Source organism: Apostichopus japonicus, chromosome 1 (genome assembly GCF_037975245.1).
Source record: "Apostichopus japonicus isolate 1M-3 chromosome 1, ASM3797524v1, whole genome shotgun sequence".
NCBI classification, from domain to species: Eukaryota; Metazoa; Echinodermata; class Holothuroidea; order Aspidochirotida; family Stichopodidae; genus Apostichopus; species Apostichopus japonicus.
In genome coordinates this window covers 1,379,361-1,403,840 of record NC_092561.1, presented here as the reverse complement: position 1 = coordinate 1,403,840, position 24,480 = coordinate 1,379,361, and the positions used below count along the sequence as shown (strand labels likewise).

At 38.2% G+C, this 24,480-nt stretch overlaps 2 protein-coding genes across 9 annotated transcripts in view; both read left to right on the top strand.

The window, feature by feature from the left end:
- Positions 1–2,185, top strand: part of LOC139975235 (cleavage stimulation factor subunit 3-like) — a 28,673-nt gene extending 26,488 nt beyond the window's left edge. Inside the window, exon 20 of the mRNA XM_071983016.1 lies at positions 213–2,185. Coding sequence (XP_071839117.1) covers positions 213–409 — 197 coding nt within the window. The 3' untranslated portion in view covers positions 410–2,185. The remainder of the gene's footprint in view (positions 1–212) is intronic.
- Positions 2,186–7,088: 4,903 nt separating this feature from the next.
- LOC139974775 (NLR family CARD domain-containing protein 4-like) lies at positions 7,089–23,755 on the top strand. Of its 8 annotated transcripts, none has more exons than XM_071982618.1 (11): positions 7,089–7,199; positions 12,479–12,548; positions 14,235–14,266; positions 15,266–15,562; positions 15,906–17,419; positions 18,548–18,747; positions 19,596–19,672; positions 20,131–20,189; positions 20,548–20,574; positions 20,988–21,014; positions 23,362–23,755. In XM_071982618.1, exons 2-11 carry the CDS (start codon positions 12,544–12,546, stop codon positions 23,380–23,382), a joined length of 2,259 nt encoding a protein of 752 aa, XP_071838719.1. In that variant the 5' UTR covers positions 7,089–7,199; positions 12,479–12,543; the 3' UTR covers positions 23,383–23,755. The 8 variants fall into 8 exon arrangements, with proteins under 8 accessions (XP_071838719.1, XP_071838406.1, XP_071838575.1 ...); XM_071982305.1 differs by having other exon boundaries at positions 14,235–14,272; XM_071982474.1 differs by lacking the exon at positions 7,089–7,199 and adding an exon at positions 9,134–9,154 and having other exon boundaries at positions 14,235–14,272.
- Positions 23,756–24,480: the final 725 nt, after the last annotated feature.

Sequence of the window (24,480 nt, the reverse complement as noted above, 5' to 3'; positions counted from 1 at the left end):
ACTGATATCAAGATATCTTAACATATATCCCAATTCAATTTTTGTTCCTAATATTGCTTCAATAAACGTGTTTGAAGAATATGCAAAAATATTGTAACTTGACAAGACCACTTTAAACGAGACACAACTAAGATGACACATATTATATAGAAACTACCAAAATATAAGGGAAAAAAGAAAAGATTTAAAATACGACATGACATTTATTTCAGCTAAAGCCGAAGAAGTCACCATAACGAATGGCAGTAACGACGGAGGAGATAATAGCCAAGATTCGGAAGCACCAAAGAGAAAGAGGGCAGCAGACGATTCTGGGAAAACCAATGACGATTCGGACGACGAGGAGAACTCACAGAGGGCGCCGGTCCACGACATCTACAGGAGTCGTCAACAGAAGCGTGCCAAGTGAAGCTGTCAGCGGAATCAGGAAGACAAATATTACACCGCAAGAGGATTGGTATAACCAGGTGAAAGACACTGCAGTATTATGATTGGGATACCGTTTGATACTTCAGTCGCGGCAAAACCAGAACAGCTTCCAGAATATCGTCACGCTTGTGTTAGTCTGCAAGTGAACGATGTGGATTTTGATGTCTTTTGTTGTAGTCGTATTTTGATACACTTATTGTCATGTTACAAAAATAAGACCCCACAGGCTGGTTCTTAAGGTAATTTAGGTTACCCCAAGTAATTCTAGAGGAAATGCACGGTAATCTATGAATATGGTGGGTCATCTTCAAAGTTATGGCTTGAAGAAATCAGTTAGTGGGGTGGGCAGGGGGAGGGAGGGAGGGTTCATTAAAAGCTGATTTTTCTTTTGGCAGAAATTATCTGAAATTTTGGTTAAAAAAACATCATGTTGGTTAAGATGAAGTAACAATGAACTTCGAATGAATAAAGTCTTATTGATTCCAGTTATGTACCGGTTGAGTTATTTTTTGCCAATAAAGGGCCTTACAAAACACGAAGGAAAATAGGGTGTCGTGTGTTTAAAAAGAAAAGTGTCTACTATTCTTCATTGCAAGTAAGGTTAATCCTACTCCTTGTTTGACATTAAATAATCTATTTAAGAAATTTGGATCATTTGAAATGGCACCAATTCCAGTCACAAGGTGAAATGCATGTTATTTTTCCATCTTACGGTACAACTCGTGTTATGTGCAGTGATTAATTATCCACAGAGTGCTTATGAACTGCTAAAACAAGGTTAGGTCAGCAAGAGTTAACCCACAAAGTCAGCCCATGACTCAGTGATAAAGATTTGCATGAAGTAATAGAGTGTAGTGTAAGAGGGCACAACATTTTAGAGGGTGGGGGGGGGGGAAGAGGGCACAACATTAGGCACAACATTTATTTTGGCGGAGGATTAAAAAACCACTGTTATTTTTTCTTTTTCTATTTCTTTACCTCTATTATATTTTAAGTCATAACACATCACATATCTGAGGCTCGTCAATGTTTAGTTGAAAAGCAGAAATGTTTCGGTCTAGCACCCAGACAAGGTCAGTTCCTCAAATATTGCATAGGGACGCAATGAGTCAGCATGAAAGCAATGCTAGTCACTGAATACAGGTTACCATGGAGATGTGCATTGCCTGTTCATGGTATACCAACTCAATTGATATCATTTGTGTTTCTGTTATCAAGTATTTGTGAACCAAGAGAATGAGACCAAAAAAAAAAGGGCTGACCGTAAATACTCATATTCTGTGAATCAAAAGATAGAGGTTACTATGACGATAATTCAATGTCTTGGAAATGGTTTGAGACATTAATTAAAGCTTTTTTTCATGGTAAAAAAAAGTGGGATTTTGTTCTTGTTTACATTTATAACTTCATCATATTAACCCCTCAAGGAATTTCCTGGTGGGTACCGTACTACAATGGTGGGTTTGGGCAGGTGGGTGTAGTGGGGGGGGGGGCAAGGGGTGTGGGGTGATAAGAGATGAAACAATGGGCAAAGTAAAAGGAAATTTCAATATTATTTTCTCAGTTTTGTTTGATGACTTTCACCAGTGTCAACTTGTGGTAATATTTAAATCTTGATGTTTGGATTTACCCAGTACAGAGATAACAGAGCAAAGTGTCAATATGGTGCAAAAACAAAACTTTTTTTTACCGATAAATGTATATACTTTCAGTTGCCATTATTTTCAATTGTAAATACATATGCAAAAAGAACACATCTGAACAAATTGTTTGCTTTGTTTCCGACTTTCATGTAATCGATCTTGTTGTTATACCATCTCTTCTTTCAATAAAAGAGTTCATGGTAGCTCTAGAGTTCATGGTAGCTCTAGAGTTCATGGTAGCTCTAGAGTTCATGGTAGCTCTAGAGTTCATGGTAGCTCTAGAGTTCATGGTAGCTCTAGAGTTCATGGTAGCTCTAGAGTTCATGGTAGCTCTAGTAATGGTTGTATTGCCCCATAGGATATGGTTCCTAGGCATGGGGAAGGGGTAGGGCTTGACGAAAACGAATGAAAGCCCAGGCCCTCTTTTATAATGGAGAGGCAGAGCTGTGCGAATTGTTGGGGTTAAACGAGGAAGCCAAGCGAAATCAGAACAAGGGCTTTTTGGTGATAATGGTGGGGGGGGGGTGGGGTGGTTGCAAGGGATGGTGGACGGAAATCTATAAATGACCCTATGCATCTACATTAATTGTTACATTAGTTGAGGAACTGGGGTGAATCACAACCTTGGTTTGACGGTGGGGCGGGTGGGGGGAGGGGTGCCGTGTATGTCTAACGACAGCTTTCCTAACCATTTCATGAAGATATGTTGTACATTGTTGGATCAAACCCACTGGTATCAACAAAGTTGATGTTTCTGTATTAAACTAAAGTTTTGAGAAATGAGCCTTTCTACATCTGATGTTCATCAACAAAATATATAACTAAATAAACTAAATATATAACTAAAAATAATAACTAAAAATAATAACTAAATATATATATATATATATATATATATATATATATATATTTTTTTTTATTTTTTTTTTTATGTTAATGCAATGGAGGTAAACGACAAAGGCAATTGAATATATATAAATGAAAATCGTAATGAGTTGGAAAATCAAGAACAGTGAAAAAACTTTCAGCCTCCACCGGGATTCGAACCACGGGCCTTCCGCTCTGTACGCGGACACCCTAACCACTAGGCTATGGACGCTGATTGTATGTCCAGAGGTTCGAAACCGATAAGGAAGATCGTAATTCCACTGTAGGCGTTTGTCACCTGTATCGAACAATACTAGTTCTGTTTTTGGTGACATATTTTGCCTTACTCTAGAGATCAAACATGATGCTGACCAACTCGAAAATCATTTGTGATTCCTAAAGCCGGATCTCGAAAGAGATACTTTGAACAGACTTTATGTTAATGCAATGGAGGTAAACGACAAAGGCAAATGAATATATATAAATGAAAATCGTAATGAGTTGGAAAATCAAGAACAGTGAAAAAACTTTCAGCCTCCACCGGGATTCGAACCACGGGCCTTCCGCTCTGTACGCGGACACCCTAACCACTAGGCTATGGACGCTGATTGTATGTCCAGAGGTTCGAAACCAATAAGGAAGATCGTAATTCCACTGTAGGCGTTTGTCACCTGTATCGAACAATACTAGTTCTGTTTTTGGTGACATATTTTGCCTTACTCTAGAGATCAAACATGATGCTGACCAACTCGAAAATCATTAGGGTGTCCGCGTACAGAGCGGAAGGCCCGTGGTTCGAATCCCGGTGGAGGCTGAAAGTTTTTTCACTGTTCTTGATTTTCCAACTCATTACGATTTTCATTTATATATATATATATATATATATATATATATATATATATATATATATATATATATATATATATATATATATATATATATATATATATATATATATATATATATATATATATATATATATATATATATATATATATATATATATATATAGTGGTTAGGGTGGCCTGGGTTCGAATCCCGGTGGAGGCTGGAAGTTTTTTCACTGTTCTTGATTTTCCAGCTCATTACGATGTTCAATTATATATATTCATTTGCCTTTGTTGTTAACCTCCATTGCATTAACATAAAGTCTGTTCAAAGTATCTCTTGCGAGATCCGGCTTTAGGAATCACAAATGATTTCGTGTTGGTTAGCATCAAGTTTGATCTCTAAAGTAAGGCAAAATATGTCACCAAAAACAGAACTAGCATTGTTCGATACAGGTGACAAACGCCTACATTGGAATTACGACCTTCAGAGTTGTCTGATGATCGCTCAACGCGTGAAACTCAGTTACAACGAGCAGGCGCGGCGGAACGGAAAAATTATTGGGGGGGGGGGGGGGGCTAATGTGTGGAGACTATCAGAGCCGTATATAGAGACGGCTCTGGAGACTATCTAAGCGGAGCGCCGCCATCGGTTGGCGCGGAGCGTACAAGAAAATTTTGGGTTTTTTCAAACCCCCAGATGGCCGGAAACGGCACTTCCCGAGTGTTTTATGCTGCGAATACCTAGCCCTAAAATATGGGTCTCAAGCCTGCAATTTCTCAGATTGCACGAGAAAGTCTGTAAAAACCTTGTAATTTGTATATTCGATGGTGTTTTAAGAGTGTAGCTATTACTCGTAGTGTACTCGCAAAGACGTTTTTGAGTGTAGCTAAGGGCAGTGGCGGAGCTAGGGGTATTGGTTGGGGGGGGGGCAAGAATGGTCTGTAGGGCGCTTTCGACACTATCTAAGCGGAGCGCCACCACAGGTTGGCGCGGAGCGTACAGAAATTTTTTGAGTAAAGATACTCTACAGATTGCAGGAAATGACCCTTTCCGGGCATTGCTAATTTGCAGATAAACGGAGAATAAATAGGTGTCGTCGCCATTTTGTCGAAAATTACACCAACAGAATATGACAAATGTCAATAGGTAGATGAGAGCGCAATAAAATAGTCAATAATCACGAATAAGTAAAAAGTAGTGAAAAGCTGAAAAGGGCGCCAGCAGTCCATTTGAGTCCGTCAGGGTGAGGGGGCATCCGCCCCCTGACTGTATGGACGCTCCGCCACTGAGTAAGGGGACGTTGGAGAACTGGCTGAAATGAGGCAAGTCATTGTCCTAAGACGAAGTTGTGTTGCGCTTACCGGTACTCACACTCACTGCTTCCACTTTTCACGGGGCGTGAAGACGCGGTTGAGGTGACAATGTGGTCTATAGCCAGGGGACGGGCCAAGGGTCCCCCCCAGCATTTACTAAAATTATTACACCTATATAGTATACGTGTGCATCGGACAGATCGACAAGTATGCATTGAAAAATGGGCAGATGCACGTTTCGGAGCCTTGGTAAATATTGGGGGGGCTTATCATGCATTTGCCCCCTCAACTTTTTCATTGGGGGGCTGAGCCCCCAAGCCCCCCCCCCCGGTTCCGCCGCCACTGACAACGAGTTACAACTACTAGTGTTCCACTAGTCTCAACTAGTCTTAACATATATTTCGCACTGTCCACCGGACATAGAGCACTCTGCGCCAAGATAGACGCCAACCAACCAACTTTATATATATATATATGTATATTATATATTATATATATATATATATATATATATATATATATATATATATATATATATATATATATATATATATATATATATATATATATATATATATATGTGTGTGTGTATAATTATACTGAAAAGCCTATTGGTGAGAACAAATATTGGTGCCTATCATCCAAGTATTGGTATGCAAATGAAGTTAAAAGAAAACGTTTGTTGGTTTCAGATATAACGATTTATTAAACAATGGATTAGCACTTAACAGTTAATTTCACTGATTAGCTGACGTCATCGTCAAGTAAGCATTATAGGGGCATTTCCAACGATTTAGCATAGTTAATTGTTGAATATCATGAAAAACCAGAATAGCTAGATAACCATTACCAACGCTCAAATTTGACATATCAAGACTAAACTGCTGCCTTACATCTAAAATAAATATGATGCTCACTGTAACATGTTAATTTTATCATACGTCATACTGTCCAAACGTCATAAACATTGTAAATATCATTGGCCATATTTACAATATTTATTTATATGACGTCATACGTCATGCATATTTATAGTATACATATTTAGTTGACCTGGTGATGACGTTGATAATCCAAGATAACAACAATGTAGGCGTTGCAGACAATAAATCAATAGGATTTTTCATTTCATTTTTGTTTTCTGAGGTGTCTTCTTTATTTGAAATATTGAATTCTAGTCAGGTTATCTGCCCATAAGTTAATCGATACGCAGGCTGTGTCTAATCAATGTTTGTTGACCACCAGCATTCAAAACTGGAAGATAGGCAATAAAATGGACGGTGGCGTGGAAATATGTAACCGTAATTAATTATCGAATAAATTAATTTCGATAACAATTCTTTGTGGAAATAGGTTTGTTTCACTGGACCTTTGCAATTAGTTTTTAATAATTCTTTGTTTGTTGTAGATAAAAAATCATTTGCATGTCCAATGCAATGTTCATGATAAGATTGATAATTAGTTAGACTGTTGCGTAGACACTTGCGTATTTTACTGCTTGCTCATAACATATTATACGTCATCAATACGTCAACGTGAAGAGACTCAGTAACTCAGGATTCGATCCAAAAGAGAGTGTGAGGGTAGTAAAGGACGGGCTGTGTTTCGTGTGTTGCATGTGATATATATATATAAATATCTCTCTCCCCCTCTCCCCACCTCTCCCCCCTCTCTCCACCTCCACCCACCTCTCTCTGTGCCATCTCTCTCTCGCTGATTGGTTTAAACTATAATTTATTCTCGATGTCATGTAAACTCGCCATAACACTTGCACGTTATACGTCTATTACAAAGCGTCAAACGCTGTTTCTAAATTAAGATTGCCATGTAGGGACTTTCCCGTTTGGGCAATCCTTTCTGAACTTCTTAATTAACATGATAACCTCAGGAGTTCAATTTATTACAGATTTTGGGATGACGCACACGAACGTTCGTAGAGATGCAAATCTCTCACCGCCTCTGTCTCTCTCTCTCCATCTCTATCTCTGTATGTATGTACACTAACTATGTATGTGCGCGTATCATCAAATGGCTGAATATGTATTTATAAAGAAGGGATGTAGTTTTATCAGATCAAAACAGCCATGAATGAGCGTCTAGTGAAATGGCCATACAGGTAAGTTATATATGATTTATTATCTTACAGGATTAATCTGAGAGTTAAATGTAGGAATTGGCGAGGGGAAGAGTGGGAGAAAATGAGAGAAGTGGAAGGGTAAGGATAAGAATAGTAAAACACGACCATAGAACAATTTATACTTGCCAAAATTGGCGGTGCGTTGCATAAACATTTTATATATTTAATTACACGATGGCTCTACCCGTATAAAACAGTACAGTACAGTATAGTATAGTATAGTTCTATTAGGAGTAAATTGGTATTGTGTCAATGCTTGTACTTTAAGAACGGAAATATATAAATATTCATCGTATTATATAACAGATAAATGGCAGTCAAAGGGATACCACAAGTATATGATTTTCCAACTCATTACGATTTTCATTTATGTATATATATATATATATATATATATATATATATATATATATATATATATATATATATATATATATATATATATATATATATTTAAATAAGGTCTGTACTTATGCAGGAATTAGTTTGTCGTAAGGCATATCCCTTATGCAAAGGACTGTACTTATGCATACATGAACTAGTTTGTGATAAGGTATAACCCTTACGCAAAGGAATGATGTACTTATGCATAAAGTAATTAGCTTGTCATAAGGTATAACCAGTTGCGGAGCTAGGGGTGTTGGTCAGGGGGGGGGGGGTGGCGAGAATGGTCTGTAGGGGCGCTTTCGACATTACCTAAGCGGAGCGCCACCACAGGTTGGCGCGGAGCGTACAGAATTATTTTGGATAAATATACTCCCTAGATCGCCGGAAATGACCCTTTCCGGGCCTTGCTAATTTGCAGATAATGTGACAAATGTCAATAGGTAGATGAAAGCGCAATAAAAAAGTCAATAATCGCGGCGAATAAGTAAAAACTGGAAAAAAGCTAAAAAGGGCGCCAACAGTCCATTCGAGTCCGTCAGGGGGGGGGGGGGATCCGCCCCTGACTGTATGGACGCTCCGCCACTGGGTATAACCCATACACAAAGGTCTGTACTTATACATACAATAATTAGTTTGTCATAAGGTATAACCCATACACAAAGGTCTGTATTTATGCATACATGAATTAGTTTGTCATATAAGGTATAACCCATACGCAAAGGAATGTACTAATGCATAAAGTAATTAGCTTGTCTGAAGTAACCCATGTCATAAGCTCGTAATATGTGTCGTTTTCACAGATGTTTAACATTAAATTTGAATCACTTAAAGTCCCATAATATCGTTTCATGATTTTAGTGATAGTTAACAACCGCCTCCTCGATACCAGCAATCCGCAGCGCATATGGTGTAGGCCTACTAATAAACAACCTCTTTATATGTATGCCTACGTACAATTAGTGGATAGTCTAATTACGCGACGTTAGCCCGATTACTGGTTACTGGTTACTGCTGCACATTATAGCCACAACCTATAACAAAGCAAAACAAAAACGATATGGAATGTTTATGGGTGACTTGTTCAGTGGGTAAATATTTCATAGAATAAATTCACACCACACCCTGGTGGTGTTCAAGGTGAGAGGCCAACAAACTTATCTGTAGTAGTTATTTTATTCCTATACTGATATATATAGCGGTGATATGGAGGTTCAAACTTCAATCTTATAAACCTACATGATTGTTGACGGACGGGATTCGCAAATATAGTTTCTCTATGTCTATATAAATATTGTATGCGGTAAACGTGTAGCCTAAGCAATTATTAGACGCTAACCTTGTTAAGCGCAGTGACACACACGACGACCCTGTAATTATTACAGGGTTACTACACGTTAGCCCCGTTACTGGTTACTGGTTACTGCTGCACATTATAGCCACAACCTTTAACCAAAAAAAAAACGATATGGAATGTTATGGGTGACTTGTTCAGTGGGTAAATTTTTTTATGGAATAAAAATTCAAACCACACCCTGGTGGTGTTCAAGGTTAGGCCAACAAACTTATCTGTAATGGTTATTTTATTGCTATACTGATATATATAGCGGTGATTAAGAGGTTCAAACTTCAATCTTCTAAACATGCTTGATTATGATCACGGACGGGATTCGCAAATATAGTATCTCTGTGTCTATATGTAAATATTGTATGTCGGGTACACGCGTATAGCCTAACCTATAACCCTGTAATAATTACAGGGTCGTCGTGACACACACGACGACCATGTAATTATTACAGGGTTAATACATATCCTGGTAGGAACTGTTACATGATTGGGACATTGGCAGTGCAGAGAAAGTTTGTAGCAGGTGCATGCGGATTTCGGAGGTTTCTACTAATCGAGCAAATCCTTTTCTTTTACGTTTGTTTCTTTTTTTCTTTCTTTCTATGATTTCGTACATCTATACGTTCACATGGTAAGTACGGCTAACTACTTGTATTCGATAATTAAAAAAATCTATGCGATATATATATTTGTGTCTAGAGGTATTATAAAGAGCTTATAAGAAGTAGACGAGACTGGAGAAAACGTCTGGAAAAGTACCTAAATTTTCGGCTTTTCTTAGAGGATTATATTCCGAATCGAGTCTCTTTTTGTGGGTATTTCCAGTGGCGGGGCGTCCATACAGTCAGGGGGCGGATTCCCCCCCCCCCCTGATCAGACGGACTCAAATGGACTGCTGGCGCCCTTTGCAGCTTTTTACTTATTCGCGATTATGGACTTTTTTATTGTGCTCTCATATCCTACCTATACCTATGGCCATTTGTTCGGAAAGGGTCATTTCCGGCGATCTAGGGAGTATCTTCACTCCAAAAATGTCTGTACGCTCCGCGCCAACCTGTGGTGGCGCTCCGCTTAGATAGTGTCGAAAGCGCCCCTACAGACCAATCTCGCCCTCCCTGACCAATACCCCTAGCTCCGCCACTGGCTTGTCATAAGGTATAACCCTTACACAAAGGTCTGTAATAATGCATAAAGTAAGTGGCTTGTCATAAGGTATAACCCATATACGAAGGTCTGTACTTATGCATTAAGTAATAAGCTTGTCATAAGGTATAACCCATACACAAAGGTCTGTACTTATGCATACAGGAATTAGTTTGTCATAAGGTATAACCTTACGCAAAGGACTGTACTTATACATACAATAATTAGTTTGTCTTAAGGTATAACCCTTACGCAAAGGTCTGTACTTATATGCATACAGGAATGATTTTGTCATAAGGTATAACCCATACGCACATGACTATATCGCTAATTATGTATCACATTTCCATGAACATCTTTCAACAAATGCATTTAATTGAAGATTTCCCTGTTTTTTTCCTCACCTCAAAATATTTTGAGCTCAAAGGATAAAGTATTCTATGAAATAAATCGAATCACCTGCATTTGCGATATTCTTCTACCACACTCCACTAATATGAAATGGTTTTAAACCAACTGCAAGAATTGCAAGTCTGCAAGAATTACAAAGCTGACTCATAATGCAACGATAGCGCCTACGTATCCCTATCCTATACACACACACTGCAGTAATCCCTTTGGTTTGTAGATCCTTTGATTTTCAGAATTTCGCAATCTCATTGAACCAAACGATCACCATAGTAACGAATACCGTGATCTACTATAATTCATCACAGTTTGAAAGGCTGATGTTGTATTGTTCCCTGATTCAACGGTCTGACGTTACTCAATACGGTTCACTCACAAGTATTGTTATTAAGATAGCTGCCTTGTGATTACTGCCAATATTCATAATCTAGTGTACATAACCGGTGTATAGCAATATGATTAGTGTTATATATATATATATATATATATATATATATATATATATATATATATATATATATTCTGTGTATAAATATATATATTCTGTGTATAAATTCTGTGTATGTATAACTGAAATAAATGAAATGACAATTTACACAGAATAACCACTCTTTATAGGCAAGCCTTCCTACCTTCGCATGATGAGTCCAATAAGGACGAAACCGGTCGTGAAGTGGAATATTTCTGGTGTGTTGTTCTTTATTTATTTACTATATATCTGTCATACCATTTGCTTCACATTCAATTCTCATTTACGGCTTGGCTTGCCTATATAGAGAGGTTATTCTGTGTAAATTGTCAGATTCAAATTGCACCAGGGGAGCATTCTGTACAATCATAACACTTGGGTCATACGCCCTCCATGACAGTTATATACAAAACCAATGTATACGCATTCACACACCAGTGAATCACTGTGGTCGAGTGGTGCGGACTATCTATATATATATATATTGTGCGTTTGCCTGTTATATTCTACATGTACTGTACGCTATATGTATGCAACTTTGTACATTTATCAAGGGCACTGTATAGACTTTATACTGTCCTTTTATGATATACTTTTGCGTGCAGTGATGAACACGTGGTTTATGTATATAAGGTAGAGACTGTGATTGCATCCGGTTGGTTTATATGGAACAGGAAGTTATAAAACCGAACGTCTGGTGTCATACATAGGTTTTAATCCGTTAACAAATCACACTTGTTTTCAAGTGTGCTCTCAATTTATACATGATTAAAGAGTTGTTAGTTCGTGGATCAAAACCTTACTCTAAGGAGTAATGTGTAAGTTTGACTGAATTCAAGTGGTTATTACAGAACTTCAAACTTCATTTTGGGACAAATCATATCAGACGGAATACCCAGCTTATAATGGCTGCAGGAATTACCATAAATCTGGAGTAGTTGTTCTGTCGCGGTAAAGTATATCACTTTCATTTACTTACATTTACTTCATAACTTAGGAGTAAAAGCAGGAATGTGTAACACATACTTTGGTTTACATATCGTTCTATTTGCGGCGCACCACCTATTGGCATTATTGTGACAGGGAAATAGGGTTCATGCAGGTCGGAAAGGTGGGAAGGGGGGGGGGGGGTGGCGGTGTCGGGGTCTGCAATTTGAATTGTGGAATGCGCTGTTCCATTAGTACTTGGTTCCCTCACAGGAACAGGGAAGAACCATTCTTTGTGAAAAAAGGTTTCTTTTAAACCTGGAACCAATAAGCAACATCATGGACGTAGTGAGGAGGATACGTGTGGGTGAGATAAAGTGGCTGTTGTTGGAAGGGAGATCATTCCTTCATTTCCTTTAATTACCACTATTCAATCTGTATCATACATTTTCACAACATTATTGGTAAGTGATTTTAACTTGCACATGTAGCACACAGAATAAACATTCAAAATTGGTGATTGGAATGAATGATAAAACCCTTTCATTGTTCATTTTATCACTTCATTTTCTTTTCTAGGGCATTGCAGAGCGTCAGTTAGAAACATGTTTTATTATCGACCTTGAGACTTCACATCATTGAAAATGGGGTATGTGTTTTATACATTAATTTTCGGACATAAAGTAGGCTATTGTCCACAAATTTTAACATGCTGAAACCAGCTCAGCATTTGTTTCTTCAAAAGTGCTTTTCAAGAGGTATACTAAAGCCCAATCAAATTCATTAGTAGCAACAAGGGCGGCGGAAGCACTTTTAATCTGGGGGGGCACCGACATCAAAGGGCACTTTGCAGAAATTCGATTGGACTGATGTAGCCTGATATTTAGTACCCTTTATAACTCTTAATTTGTCTTATTGTATTATCTTATTTGCGTATACACATCACTCCATCAACGCCCCCCCCCCCCCCCTCAATGAAAATATGCATACTAGCACTGCAATATCCAATGTGCAAATTGGGAAACAAGGAACAAGTTTTCTATTGAGACAAATGACGTGAAATCATGCTAGTTGCTAATGTAAAAATCTTCCGAATTAGAGTTTATTTCTTGTTAATATCTTAACAAATTGTTTCCATTCGAAATAGCTTTGAGTTTGACCCACAAAATTCATTTAAAGTCAGGGGCGTAGCCAGGATTTGCAAAGTTGTATGCACGACTATCTGAGCGGAGCGCCACCATCGGTTGGCGCGGAGCGTACAAGAAAAATTTTGGTTTTACAAACCCCTCAGATGGCCGGAAACGGCCCTTCCCGAGTATTCATTCTGGTTCCCTGGCCTCTTGCTAACTTGAGACACCTCAATTTTTATGCAAAAAAAGGGCACATTTTTAACCCTGAGGAAAAGTGGGGGGGCACGTGCCCCCTGTGCCCCCCCCCCCCGGTTCCGCCGCCCTTGAGTAGCAGACATAGAGGAGTAGAATCGTAAACGTTAATGTGTTGATGAGGAAACATTCCCGTTTATTATGAATCATTAATGGAGCAGAAAATCAATAATTTCGTAAGAAATGTGATTGTAGGCCTATGATCACCTCGCGAGATATAATTTCTACTTTATCCTGTAATGATATAAGATGATTTACATGTTAAGATATTTCTATGACTTCGGTGTCATCATCTTTGCCTCAACTGGCACTGTTTTTATATTTATTTATTTTATTTATTTATTATTGCAACTGTCGATCTGTGTGTAAGCATCAATTGTCAAACTTAACTAATGTTTTTCTTAATTTCTGAATCCCGAGTAAATACATATGCAGATCACTTCTGTCTTTCAGAAACAGAACTGGAGAAATAGCGCTATATATATAACAACATATATGTTAATGTCTCCATTAGGTTTTGAAGTGACCGTTTGCAGCCTGGCACGAGTTGCCAGATTCTCAAAAAAGCCTAAGAGATATTTGCACCTCTTGTCGAAAAAAATAAATGAGATAAAAAATAAAATTTATCATTTGATTGCCTCCCACTCCTTTTGCTATGTATTATAATACATATGACCATAGCTGAATCTGACTATAGTACTGCTGGGGAGCGTATCCCTATTTGAAATAGTAAGGGGCAGTAAAAACTCCTGCTCCGCCTTCCCCCCCCCCTTTCCCCTGTTCGTACGCCTATGACGATTATTGGCAGTTCCTCGCCTGTTTTACAATTTGCATAGGCTATATTCTCTTTAAAATCATTAGTGTCTATAACTGCTGCTGGATATCACGCTCTGGACAAACTCAAGATATTTGGCGTACAGATTACATGTTTCTTATATTTTTTTTATCCACAGAAATTCTTCATCCAAAGATGAAAAAGACAGAGGTACAGGTATAAATATATAACTTACAGCAGCAACTTTGCGTTTATAACTGAATTATCCAGACACTCGAGTACGATGGAAAGGAATATACTTTCTAATTTTCTTCTTCGCCAAATTTTAAAACCTTGAGAGGAAATTATTGCTTTCCATTCTTCTTCTTCTACATAAATATGGATCGATTATGTCAATATGGAGACTTACCAATCATGGAAGGTGATGTGACGCGCTCCCATGTAGCACGTAACTCTGTCAGTACGCTTTGAATGTGCAGCAACTAATATCATGATCTCATAGCTACCACATTCCTGGTGAACAAAGGAATCTAACCAACTGGCATAATCTTTTAATGTTTACCTCAATTTTCAATTCCAAAACTTGATGTTTTCTTCCAAACAAACTGCAGATGGAACGTAAGTAGTATATCAACTATAGGGCAATGTAAATCAATATAACCAGTAATTCGTAAATTTTAACATCATTATCATCCAAACATAAGAGATGTTTCTCAAATTTACCATAAATATAGTGGTTTTCTAAAACTTTGACTACGAAACTCTTATCACGTAAAAGTAGCACATGAGAGCACGTCACATGACCCTCCATGGTTAAGTATGAGTGTGACTTCCAGATTTATTTATTTATTTTATTTCGATGGTATTGTTTATAAACATCTATCCAGCATGCCTTACATCGATTCGTTAGCTCTTACGTAAATAAAATCATCAGTAAAATAGCGACGATTCTAGTTCATCACGTCAGGAATCAATAACAACTCCCTGATCAGGTTTTGTCAATACCTCTGACGACATCAAGAGGGACAAACAAAATAGTTTATTGAAACTTTTACTTAATATTCAGCAAGTAAAAAAGCATGTATGGTCATTTCAGTCGGCACTTATCCCAAAATTTCTTGTTAATCCTTCTGTAAACTGTTCTACAATTGTCAATTTCGAGACCATTATCATTATTGCTTACAATCTTGTTTTTTTCTTTCTGTATAGACAATTCAACCTCAAGTATTCACTACGGACAACAAAAGTTTAAAGTCTCCCAGGAGCTTACTCTTCAAAAATGTCTAGAACTTTGCACTGTTCTCAACTTTCGTCCGGCGGACTGTGATCGGGTGGAGAGAAGTCCCAAACCTGGGGTAACGCTGCTCCAAATCCTTGAGGAGAGGTCTCTTTACGGCGAGGGGAACTGTGAGATCCTTAGAAAAGCTTTAGAGACAATTGGGATGAATAGGGTTGCTGTCATTCTACAACCTTGCGGAAAGACATTTGATCCTCAAGAACTGACAGGTACATTTACAGGAATATATTTGAAATCACAAGGTTTGATATATCCTGAGGTAGCCATCTTGCAACCTTGTTCAGTGGGAGTATCTGTAGAATATGATCTATAGAGAACTTCATGTTTCAAATTCATACCTTCATAATATAAGAAGCACCACTCTGTATAGGTAACCTCCAAACAAACAAAAAATCAAAATGTACACAGAGGATTGGTGCACAACAATAAAGAAGGGTTTGTCTCTTTACTTTCTAGCGAAATGTACTTCAAATGAATATTTTTTATACTCTTATTTCAAAATGTCTGATAACTCAACACGTTTCAATGTATTTTCATGTTCACATATGGTAGACAAGAGAAAAATGTTGGCTGACTGTCTGAAACTCCGGTACAAGGATATCTATAAACTCCGTCAAAGTGTCGGCCCTTCTGAAACTTCATTCATCGACCTTCGGTTGGCCCTATTAGATCCGAAGAAAGGACGTCGAGAAGACGACCAGTGGATAACACTAAACTCTTACCTTGATATTTTTACCAATTCGTCACTGAAACAAGAAATGCGAATCGTCATCGAGGGAGAACCTGGTTTCGGCAAAACGACCCTCGCATTTCAGTTGGCGTACTCTTGGGCAACCGCCACAAAGAAGTCCCCTCTTTTTGACATTGGTATTCTAGTGTTCCTTCAAATGGGCCAGATGAAACGCACACCGTCGATTTATGAAGCCATCAAACTTCAGTTACCGATCGATTGTCCATTGACCTTGGAGGACATCGAAGGAGTGATACAGCAAATTCCTTCCCTTGTACTCACATTGGATGGATGGGACGAATATTTCGTTGAGGGTCCTTCCGATAAGAACTCTCACTTCGTCCACATTGCTAACAATATGATGTTGACCCATGCTAAGGTTATCATCACAACACGTCCTTGTTGTCCAGAGGTACGTAAAACTCCTGCTGTTAGACTACGGCTAAAGGAACTGATCCATGAACAAAGACAGAAGTACATCACAGAAATGTATCCTCACCTGGGAGAGGAACCAAAAGAGACGATGGCATTTATCGAAGACAACGACTTTCTTTTGAGCCTATGTGGGATACCTATTCTTTTTAAGCTACTTCTCCATGGGTTGGTTGAAGATGTCCATCAAAACAAGGACTTGAACCTCAACAGGGTAACAGTACTTTTCCAACATGTAGTGGCTTGCTTTACGTCACATTTAAAAAGCAAGGACTCAGGTGCTTCATCAGGGTTTTCAACTCCAGATCACAAACTATGTGAGATTGCATGTTCTGGTTTACTATCAGAACCACCTCAAACGAAATGGGGAACAGAACTCTTTCATGACTTTTCGTGTTTGGAATTTTGGACCAGGACTGGCATTTTGATTAAAGAAGACGGTGTAGCTGATTCATGTGGTTTGAGTAGGCTGCCAGTTGGTGCTACGTCTTCTTCTTCATCTCCTTCTACTCCATCTTATATCAGATTTTTCCATGGCATGATTCAGGAGTGGTTTGCTTCACAGCACCTCTCTCGATTAGTAACGAAAGACTTAGAGATGTTTAAGAATAGTTTGCTCAAGCTTAATCCGGTTCATTTAGTCAGTCTCTATCCTTTCATATGTGGTTTGGAACCATCTGCAACGTATCCCATCCTAGAGTTTCTACTGACATTGAAAGACGAGTTTCCATATCCTGTGATGGACTGCATGTTCCAGTGTTTCTACGAACATGATGGCGATAGGACACCTCTGCTTGACATGGTCAGGAAAATTTGTCAGAAACCCGTGTCCATATACAATCGAAATAGTAGGATATTACAGAGTGCGAAGGTAGCACTGTTGACAACGGCTTCGCAACATAAGGTAAAAAGTAACTTCGGTGAAAAACGTCTGTAAGAAATAACCATCATCTTGTAGTTGGTTTGTTCCGTTGTAAGGGTATTGACTTACTGCCCAACCCTAACGAGGGGCGGAGGGAGGGGGCAAGGATAAAGAAATAGGGGATAAAGAAAAATGTATTCACATTGTCATAATACACTTATATAAGGAACAGTGAAAAAGCCAACAGTTCGTAAAAGTTCTATGCTATCTCAACACGTATTTTACATTGCTACATTGCTAACGAATATTGAAGTAAATATTGGGCAAATGTAATCTAAATACGTCATATTTACAGCTGGTGAAAGTGAGCTAAGCTCACATACTTAGGCACCATGAAGTATATAATCCTACCCTTATCTTTTATTGGACTATATGATGTGTTCTTTTGCTGCATTATGATAGTTTGGGTTCTTCGAGAAATCTAAGACACTTGGTAATTTGATAACGAGATCAGTTTACAACTAGTCGTAAAACCAGAATGCTTGGTCATATATTTAGCTCAACCCGTAGTCATCCAGGGGTATTAATGGTATATGGTAATGGTATCGTATCAGACTTGTAGCGTGAGTATACAACAGCATGGGTAAGAGTACAAGTATAATTCCCTCTGGAATCGTCTACGAGTTCAGGGCTCTATATAAGCGCGAGTACGTGTATACTTAGACATACCCAGGAAGAAGGGTCAATGATGAGTTACCCTAGATATATGAGATGAAGAATAATTTATTCTCATTTTCATAATATAATTAGGAAACTTCAAAAGGGGGCCAGGTGACATTTTTTGTACCGGTGCCAACTTACAAGACAAATAAAGTGGCAAATGCAAACCGCATACAACATACGTCCTTTAAATTATGCAAACAGAGACATAAGACTCATGGAACAGTTGTGCATTGTTAACCTCAACTTTCCAATTAGTTATCAACGCTTCATTTCTTCTGAAGTATCTTGGGAAGGAGCAGAGGGGATGGCGAGAGAAGTGAGGGATGAGGAAAGGGTTGGCGGTGCATGGGTAGAAGGGGTTATTTTCTAAACCCAAGTCCAGCTCTCACATTTCACAACCGCAACTTTGTACAATTATTTTTAATTTTATTTTAACCATTTTCTAAGATACCAATAAGCAAGCTGAACCTTGTAGGAGTCGCAACCGGTATTAGTGACGAGGGCGTAATGTTCAAATCGGGTCTTCATCTTCCACCGCTGCTTACGGTTGAGTCTTACGCCATTACTGGTTACAGGAGAAGGAAGACGCCGTCATGTGAGGAAATGTTGCAATACGTCGCAAAAAGCCAGTTACTACAAAGAACATGGTGAGGGAAACATGGAGTTATGATCCTGTAATAATGTGAATGGTATCACATTGCGTGACTGGTATCACATATAGTGTGACTGGTATCACGTATAGTATGACTGGTATCATATAGTGTAACTGGTATCACATATAGTATAACTGGCATCATATATAGTGTGAATGGCATCACATAGTGTGAATGGTATCGCATATAGTGTGACTGGCATCACATATAGTGTAACTGGTATCGCATAGTGTGACTGGTATCATATATAGTGTGACTGACATCACATAGTGTGACTGACATCACATAGTGTGACTGGTATCTCATATAGTGTGACTGGCATCGCATAGTGTGACTGGCATCACATATTGTGTGACTGGTATCATATATAGTGTGACTGACATCACATAGTGTGACTGGTATCTCATATAGTGTGACTGGCATCGCATAGTGTGACTGGCATCACATATAGTGTGACTGGTATCACATATAGTGTGACTGGTATCACACAAAGTGTGAACGGTATCTCATATAGTGTGACTGGTATCACATATAGTGTGTCTGGTATCACATATAATGTGGCTGGAATCACATAGTGTGAACGGGATTACATAGTGTGACTGGTATCTCACCAAATGTTAGACTTTCATCGGCTTACATGTCGTATAACATGACCAAGAGTGAAGTATTAAAAATATCATAATTTAAGGATTTGAAAATTTTCCTATATAACTTTCACAGTCATCTTTACCCTTCCCCTTCCCCTCCCCGGTCTTACGCAAGATTACGTTAGAGGTAATACAGAGTTTTTTATTTATTTATTTCTTTTTAAATATACCTTGTATTTTGACTTACCCAAACAGGTTATATTATAATTCCTGGCATGTTCCATCAGTCCACTATACAGTGCGGACGCTTAATTTCCATGAAGATTCTAAAGGTAACATTTTACTAATTAAGCCAGTTATCTCTACAGTCCCCCCCCCCCAACTCCCTACCCCCTCCTTCCAGGACACTTCAACTGATCGTTGTACATCCCATGAGAATTTGGTATACCGGTGTAGGCCTATTCGTCTTTCTTTGAACTGGCTAAGTAACAGGTGCCGATTTATAGACATGAAGAAATATTGCAGAACACATCACACAGGGAACAACACAGTCAACAAAGAGATAGTTTAGGTGACCGTGGGAGGTTGGGAGTACCCGAGGATGGGAGAAAGGGAGAGGGGGGGGGTTGAGGCGAAATAAGAACAGGGAGATCGGGGTAATAGCCTGCCTTACGTCACTCAGATGATGATTTGCTCGCAAATAACCTTAACTTTAAAACCTAATATCGTGTGGGGATAATAAATGTGAGACAATTGTTCTTTTTAACTTCTTTTGTCTTCCTCTCCCCAGTATTTTTGTTTAACGGCAAGAAATGGTACATTCTAGACCTGGTCGAAAGAAAGTGGACGGTAAGCATACCCATCCATACACCTCCCAGTACCCACTAACCCCATCCTTCACACATCTACTGCCCCAGTATCATCAAAGTATTACTTTGGTAAGGACCGTGGTTATAGAGACATTGATTACTGTATATATATATATATATATATTTATATATATATATATATATATATATATATATATATATATATATATATATATTATATATATATATAGTCATAAAAAAGACATAAATATATAAAAAACAAAAAATGAAATCAGCTAATGATTTAAATATTATCTTTAATTATTGGAAAAAAAACGTTAGATCATATTATCAATCAAAGAATTAATTAAGATATTTCTTTCTCTAACTACTTTTAGAAACAAGATAAAGGAAAAGCCAAGCGCGTAAGTAAAATCCTGGTATTATATTTATAATGTGTTTCGAATCTCGTTTGACCATCATATGAGCTAATAGAAACTAAGAGAAACTAAGACATAATTTGCATACAGTAAAACATGACTGGTGTATTGGGGGGGGGAGGGGGGGTCATTAGGGTTTATAGAAAAAGAGAGGGGAAAGAAATATGTGGGGAAAGGTAAATTACTGCAGTACTTGGGTTTGAAACAGGGGTTTTAGCTAGACTTCTTTTTAAAAGGTGGTGGGGGGGGGGAGGGAATGCTTTGTTTGGTCAGAAAAAAATTGCCATTGGGAGGGGGGGGGGTATTTGAGAGCTTAGACCTCCCTCTTCCCAAGTATGACCTGAAACTACCATGTACCGGTTTATGTTTTTCATTATCTGTTTTTATTTTAATTTCAGGATATGCTGGGTGAAACGTATTTATTGGTAAGTCAAATTAGACATTCAGGCCATCCTACCGTTATCCAATGTGTGTGTTTTCCTTTTTATAACTAGCTACAAGTTTTATAGCAAGAATTTAAAACAAACTATTATATTCTTTTACATATGTCTGCTCTCTTTATATCTGTCCATATGATAAGTTTTGTTCGATTCAAGAATGTTTTTATAGAGAAATATTGAGTCGCTCTTACAATGATATGAAGGAAGTCTATATTGAAGAGAAAGGTGGATATAGGGAGTAATTACAAAAGTGGTAATCCACCATTTAGGAGTGGAAGGGGAATATGGTGAGAACGGAGTGATCATGTAGGTCTGGCACCACAAGTAATTGTTCCATTGACTTACACACTAAACTGGCCACTTTCAAGACCTGCCAAAGCATAGATAGAAGTTTTTCAACTGGGATATCCTACCCACCACATGATAGCTCAGATCTTGGCCTATAATGGCACTTGCAAACTTCCATATCATGGACCGTTTATATTTTGAGCTAGACAGGCGCGGCGGAACGGAAAAATTATTGGGGGGGGGGGGGGGGCTAATATGTGGAGACTATCTAAGCGGAGCGCCACCATCGGTTGGCGCGGAGCGTACAAGAAAATTTGGGGTTTTTCAAACCCCCCAGATGGCCGGAAATGGCACTTCCCGAGTGTTTTATGCTGCGAATACCTAGCCCTAAAACATGGGTCTCAAGCCTGCAATTTCTCAGATTGCACGTAAAAATCTGTAAAAACATTGTAATTTGTATATTCGATGGTGTTTTAAGAGAGTAGCTATTACTCAACGTGTACTGGCAAAGACGTTTTTGAGTGTAGTAAATTACTACTTGCAATTAAATGCAATAATGACAAGGGCGTCGGAAGCTATTTTTGATTGGTACGGCGGCTCAGAGTGTGGCCAACTATCATAATTACCGGAGGGAAGTTTGGTAGGTCAAACAACGCTACGCGCCACCATGGTTGGCGCGTAGCGTAATGGAGAAAATTTTGAAAATATGCCTGACAGATTGCAGGAAATGGCACTTCCCGAGCTTGAAAACAAGACCCCTGTCATGCCAGAGTAGTCACACTTAGCCTACTTGCCGTCATCATTATTGAAAATTATTGAAACATTTACCTCCGAGATTTTTTTTTCCAATTTTTAGTCCTACTTTTTTTTTTTTTTTTTGCGTCATGAATATTGGTCCGGCGTTCACCGGACCTGCCCGTACCGGCTCCGACGCCCCTGAATTAAATAACTGTCATAAGAAAAAACAGAAAGCATTTCTTAATGTCAACAAATGGGTAATTCCAAAACCATGTGCAGTTGCCAACAAATTTCTATGACCTAGCACTGCCATCATGTCATGAATGCATGTACCCTATACAGTATAGGTGAAATGCTAATATTGTGTTTTTGTTCGTTTAATAATTGATTGCGTTTAAACATAAAGCCATGTTCCACGCCTTGCGTGTACTCATAACGCAAATTTTGATGAGTGTAGCGTTTAGCTTATTACAAGAAGACGCGGTTGGAGTGACAATGTGGTCTATAGCCAGGGGACGGGCCGAGGGTCCCCCAGCATTTACTAAAATTATTACACCTATATAGTTTACGTGTGCATCGGACAGATCGACAAGTATGCATTGAAAAATGGGCAGATGCACGTTTCGGAGCCTTGGTAAATATTGGGGGGCTTATCATGCATTTGCCCCCTCGACTTTTTCATTGGGGGGCGGAGCCCCCCCAAGCCCCCCCGGTTCCGCCGCCATTGGAGCTAGATGAGGAGCAAGTTTAGCATACTGAACCCCCACCCTTCCATCTGCTGGCTCGGAGTAATATCAACATTTAACCAAAGATTTTCTAAAATGGTTTTAACATAGTTCGATCTTCCCTATATTCACACCATCTGTACTTTAAATTCACATTTAAATGCAATTTCACATAAATGCAGAACAAACAATGTTGGTAACTGATAATATGTTTAACCAAGCATTACATTAGGTACTTTTACCTCTTTTCTCTGAGCGGTTGTACACTACTTTAATTGTGGAGCGGTACCTGTATATATAGCAAAAGAATGGCGCTATGACATATTAATGGGGCTATAAATTGGAACAAAATGGAACATCAAAGCGTCTTCTGAGATTCATTGAAGATCCCGATACAGAGATAACAACAACAAAATACGAAGAAGAATATCATAAAAAATTAATATTAAAAAAAGAAGCTGTTCACAAATGAAGATGGTTCTGTCTTTATGACCATTTTATCATTTTTGTTTTTATCTCTTCAAATCAAAACAAAACAAAAAACAAAAATATTAACTTGATGTTTTTAATGATAATTATAGGACAACTACGTGCTCGAGTAATCGAAAACCAGCAATTTCAAGGGGATCACAACGCAATATGGTGACAGTAATTGTGGGCACTATACCGACGTCCAAACAGCCAGACATTCTTGGAAGGACTCACAGAGATAGACAATAGAGGGAGCACTTCAATGGAGAGAAAAAAATTGGACAAACAGACGTTAAACGGGCCGGCAAACAAGCAAGAGAGGGCGAGCGAGAGGCATGTGTACTTGGTTTTAATTACAACAGAAGCAAGGAATTGTGTAAAATGAATTTGGATTAAGTTTTCAGTAAATCTATATCGTTATATAAATGTATATATGTAGATAGCTTGTCCTCGATGTTAAAAATACGCTTCATTTGATAAATTGTTTCAAGAGGAATCACTGCAGCTCAGAGTGGAAACCTTTTTTTTTGTCTTTATGTATGTGTGCTTGTATGTTTGTAGGAGTAGATGGGGTCTTGACGGTGAAGATTATACGTACCATATGGGCAGAATTCGCGACGCTCCAACAGCAGAATTTGTCATATAGATCCATCCTCATATGAAGGAGAGGATGTACATCTTTGCACGGACCTGATCCTGGTACGCCTTCTTTGACCGTGGTTTACAATTTAAATGTATTTGTTCTCTAGTGGCAAGCGATTGCCCCATGATGCCCTCTAGTGCATCCAATACCCATATTCAATATGTATAGTTTAATGGATCATATATATATATATATATATATATATATATATATATATATATATATATATATATATCTATCTATATATATATATATATATATATCTATATATATATATATATATATATATATATATACATATAAAATTTGCCAGTCAATAATTCATTTACTCATATAAAGATTGAAATGTTAGTTGTAATGTAATGTAAATAAAATCTTATATAGCGCACTACGAGCGATGCATCTGTGCGCTTTACAAACAATCTAGAATATACAATGGCATTAAACAGTAGATACATAAAACAGTAAATAAATATACCATTTACAGATATATACAGGAATATGAGATCGAAAAACTATTAAAAGCACTGGTGAAGAGTAAAGCCATAAAACAGATTGACTACAAAATCTACAAAATAGTTATCGG

What these genes read in the sequence shown, in the direction of transcription:
- LOC139974775 (XM_071982305.1), top strand. An exon ending in TGATCCTCAAGAACTGACAG is followed by an intron (nt 15,563 to 15,905) that starts GTACATTTACAG and finishes CACATATGGTAG; the next exon opens with ACAAGAGAAAAATGTTGGCT. An exon ending in CAACGGCTTCGCAACATAAG is followed by an intron (nt 17,420 to 18,547) that starts GTAAAAAGTAAC and finishes CCATTTTCTAAG; the next exon opens with ATACCAATAAGCAAGCTGAA.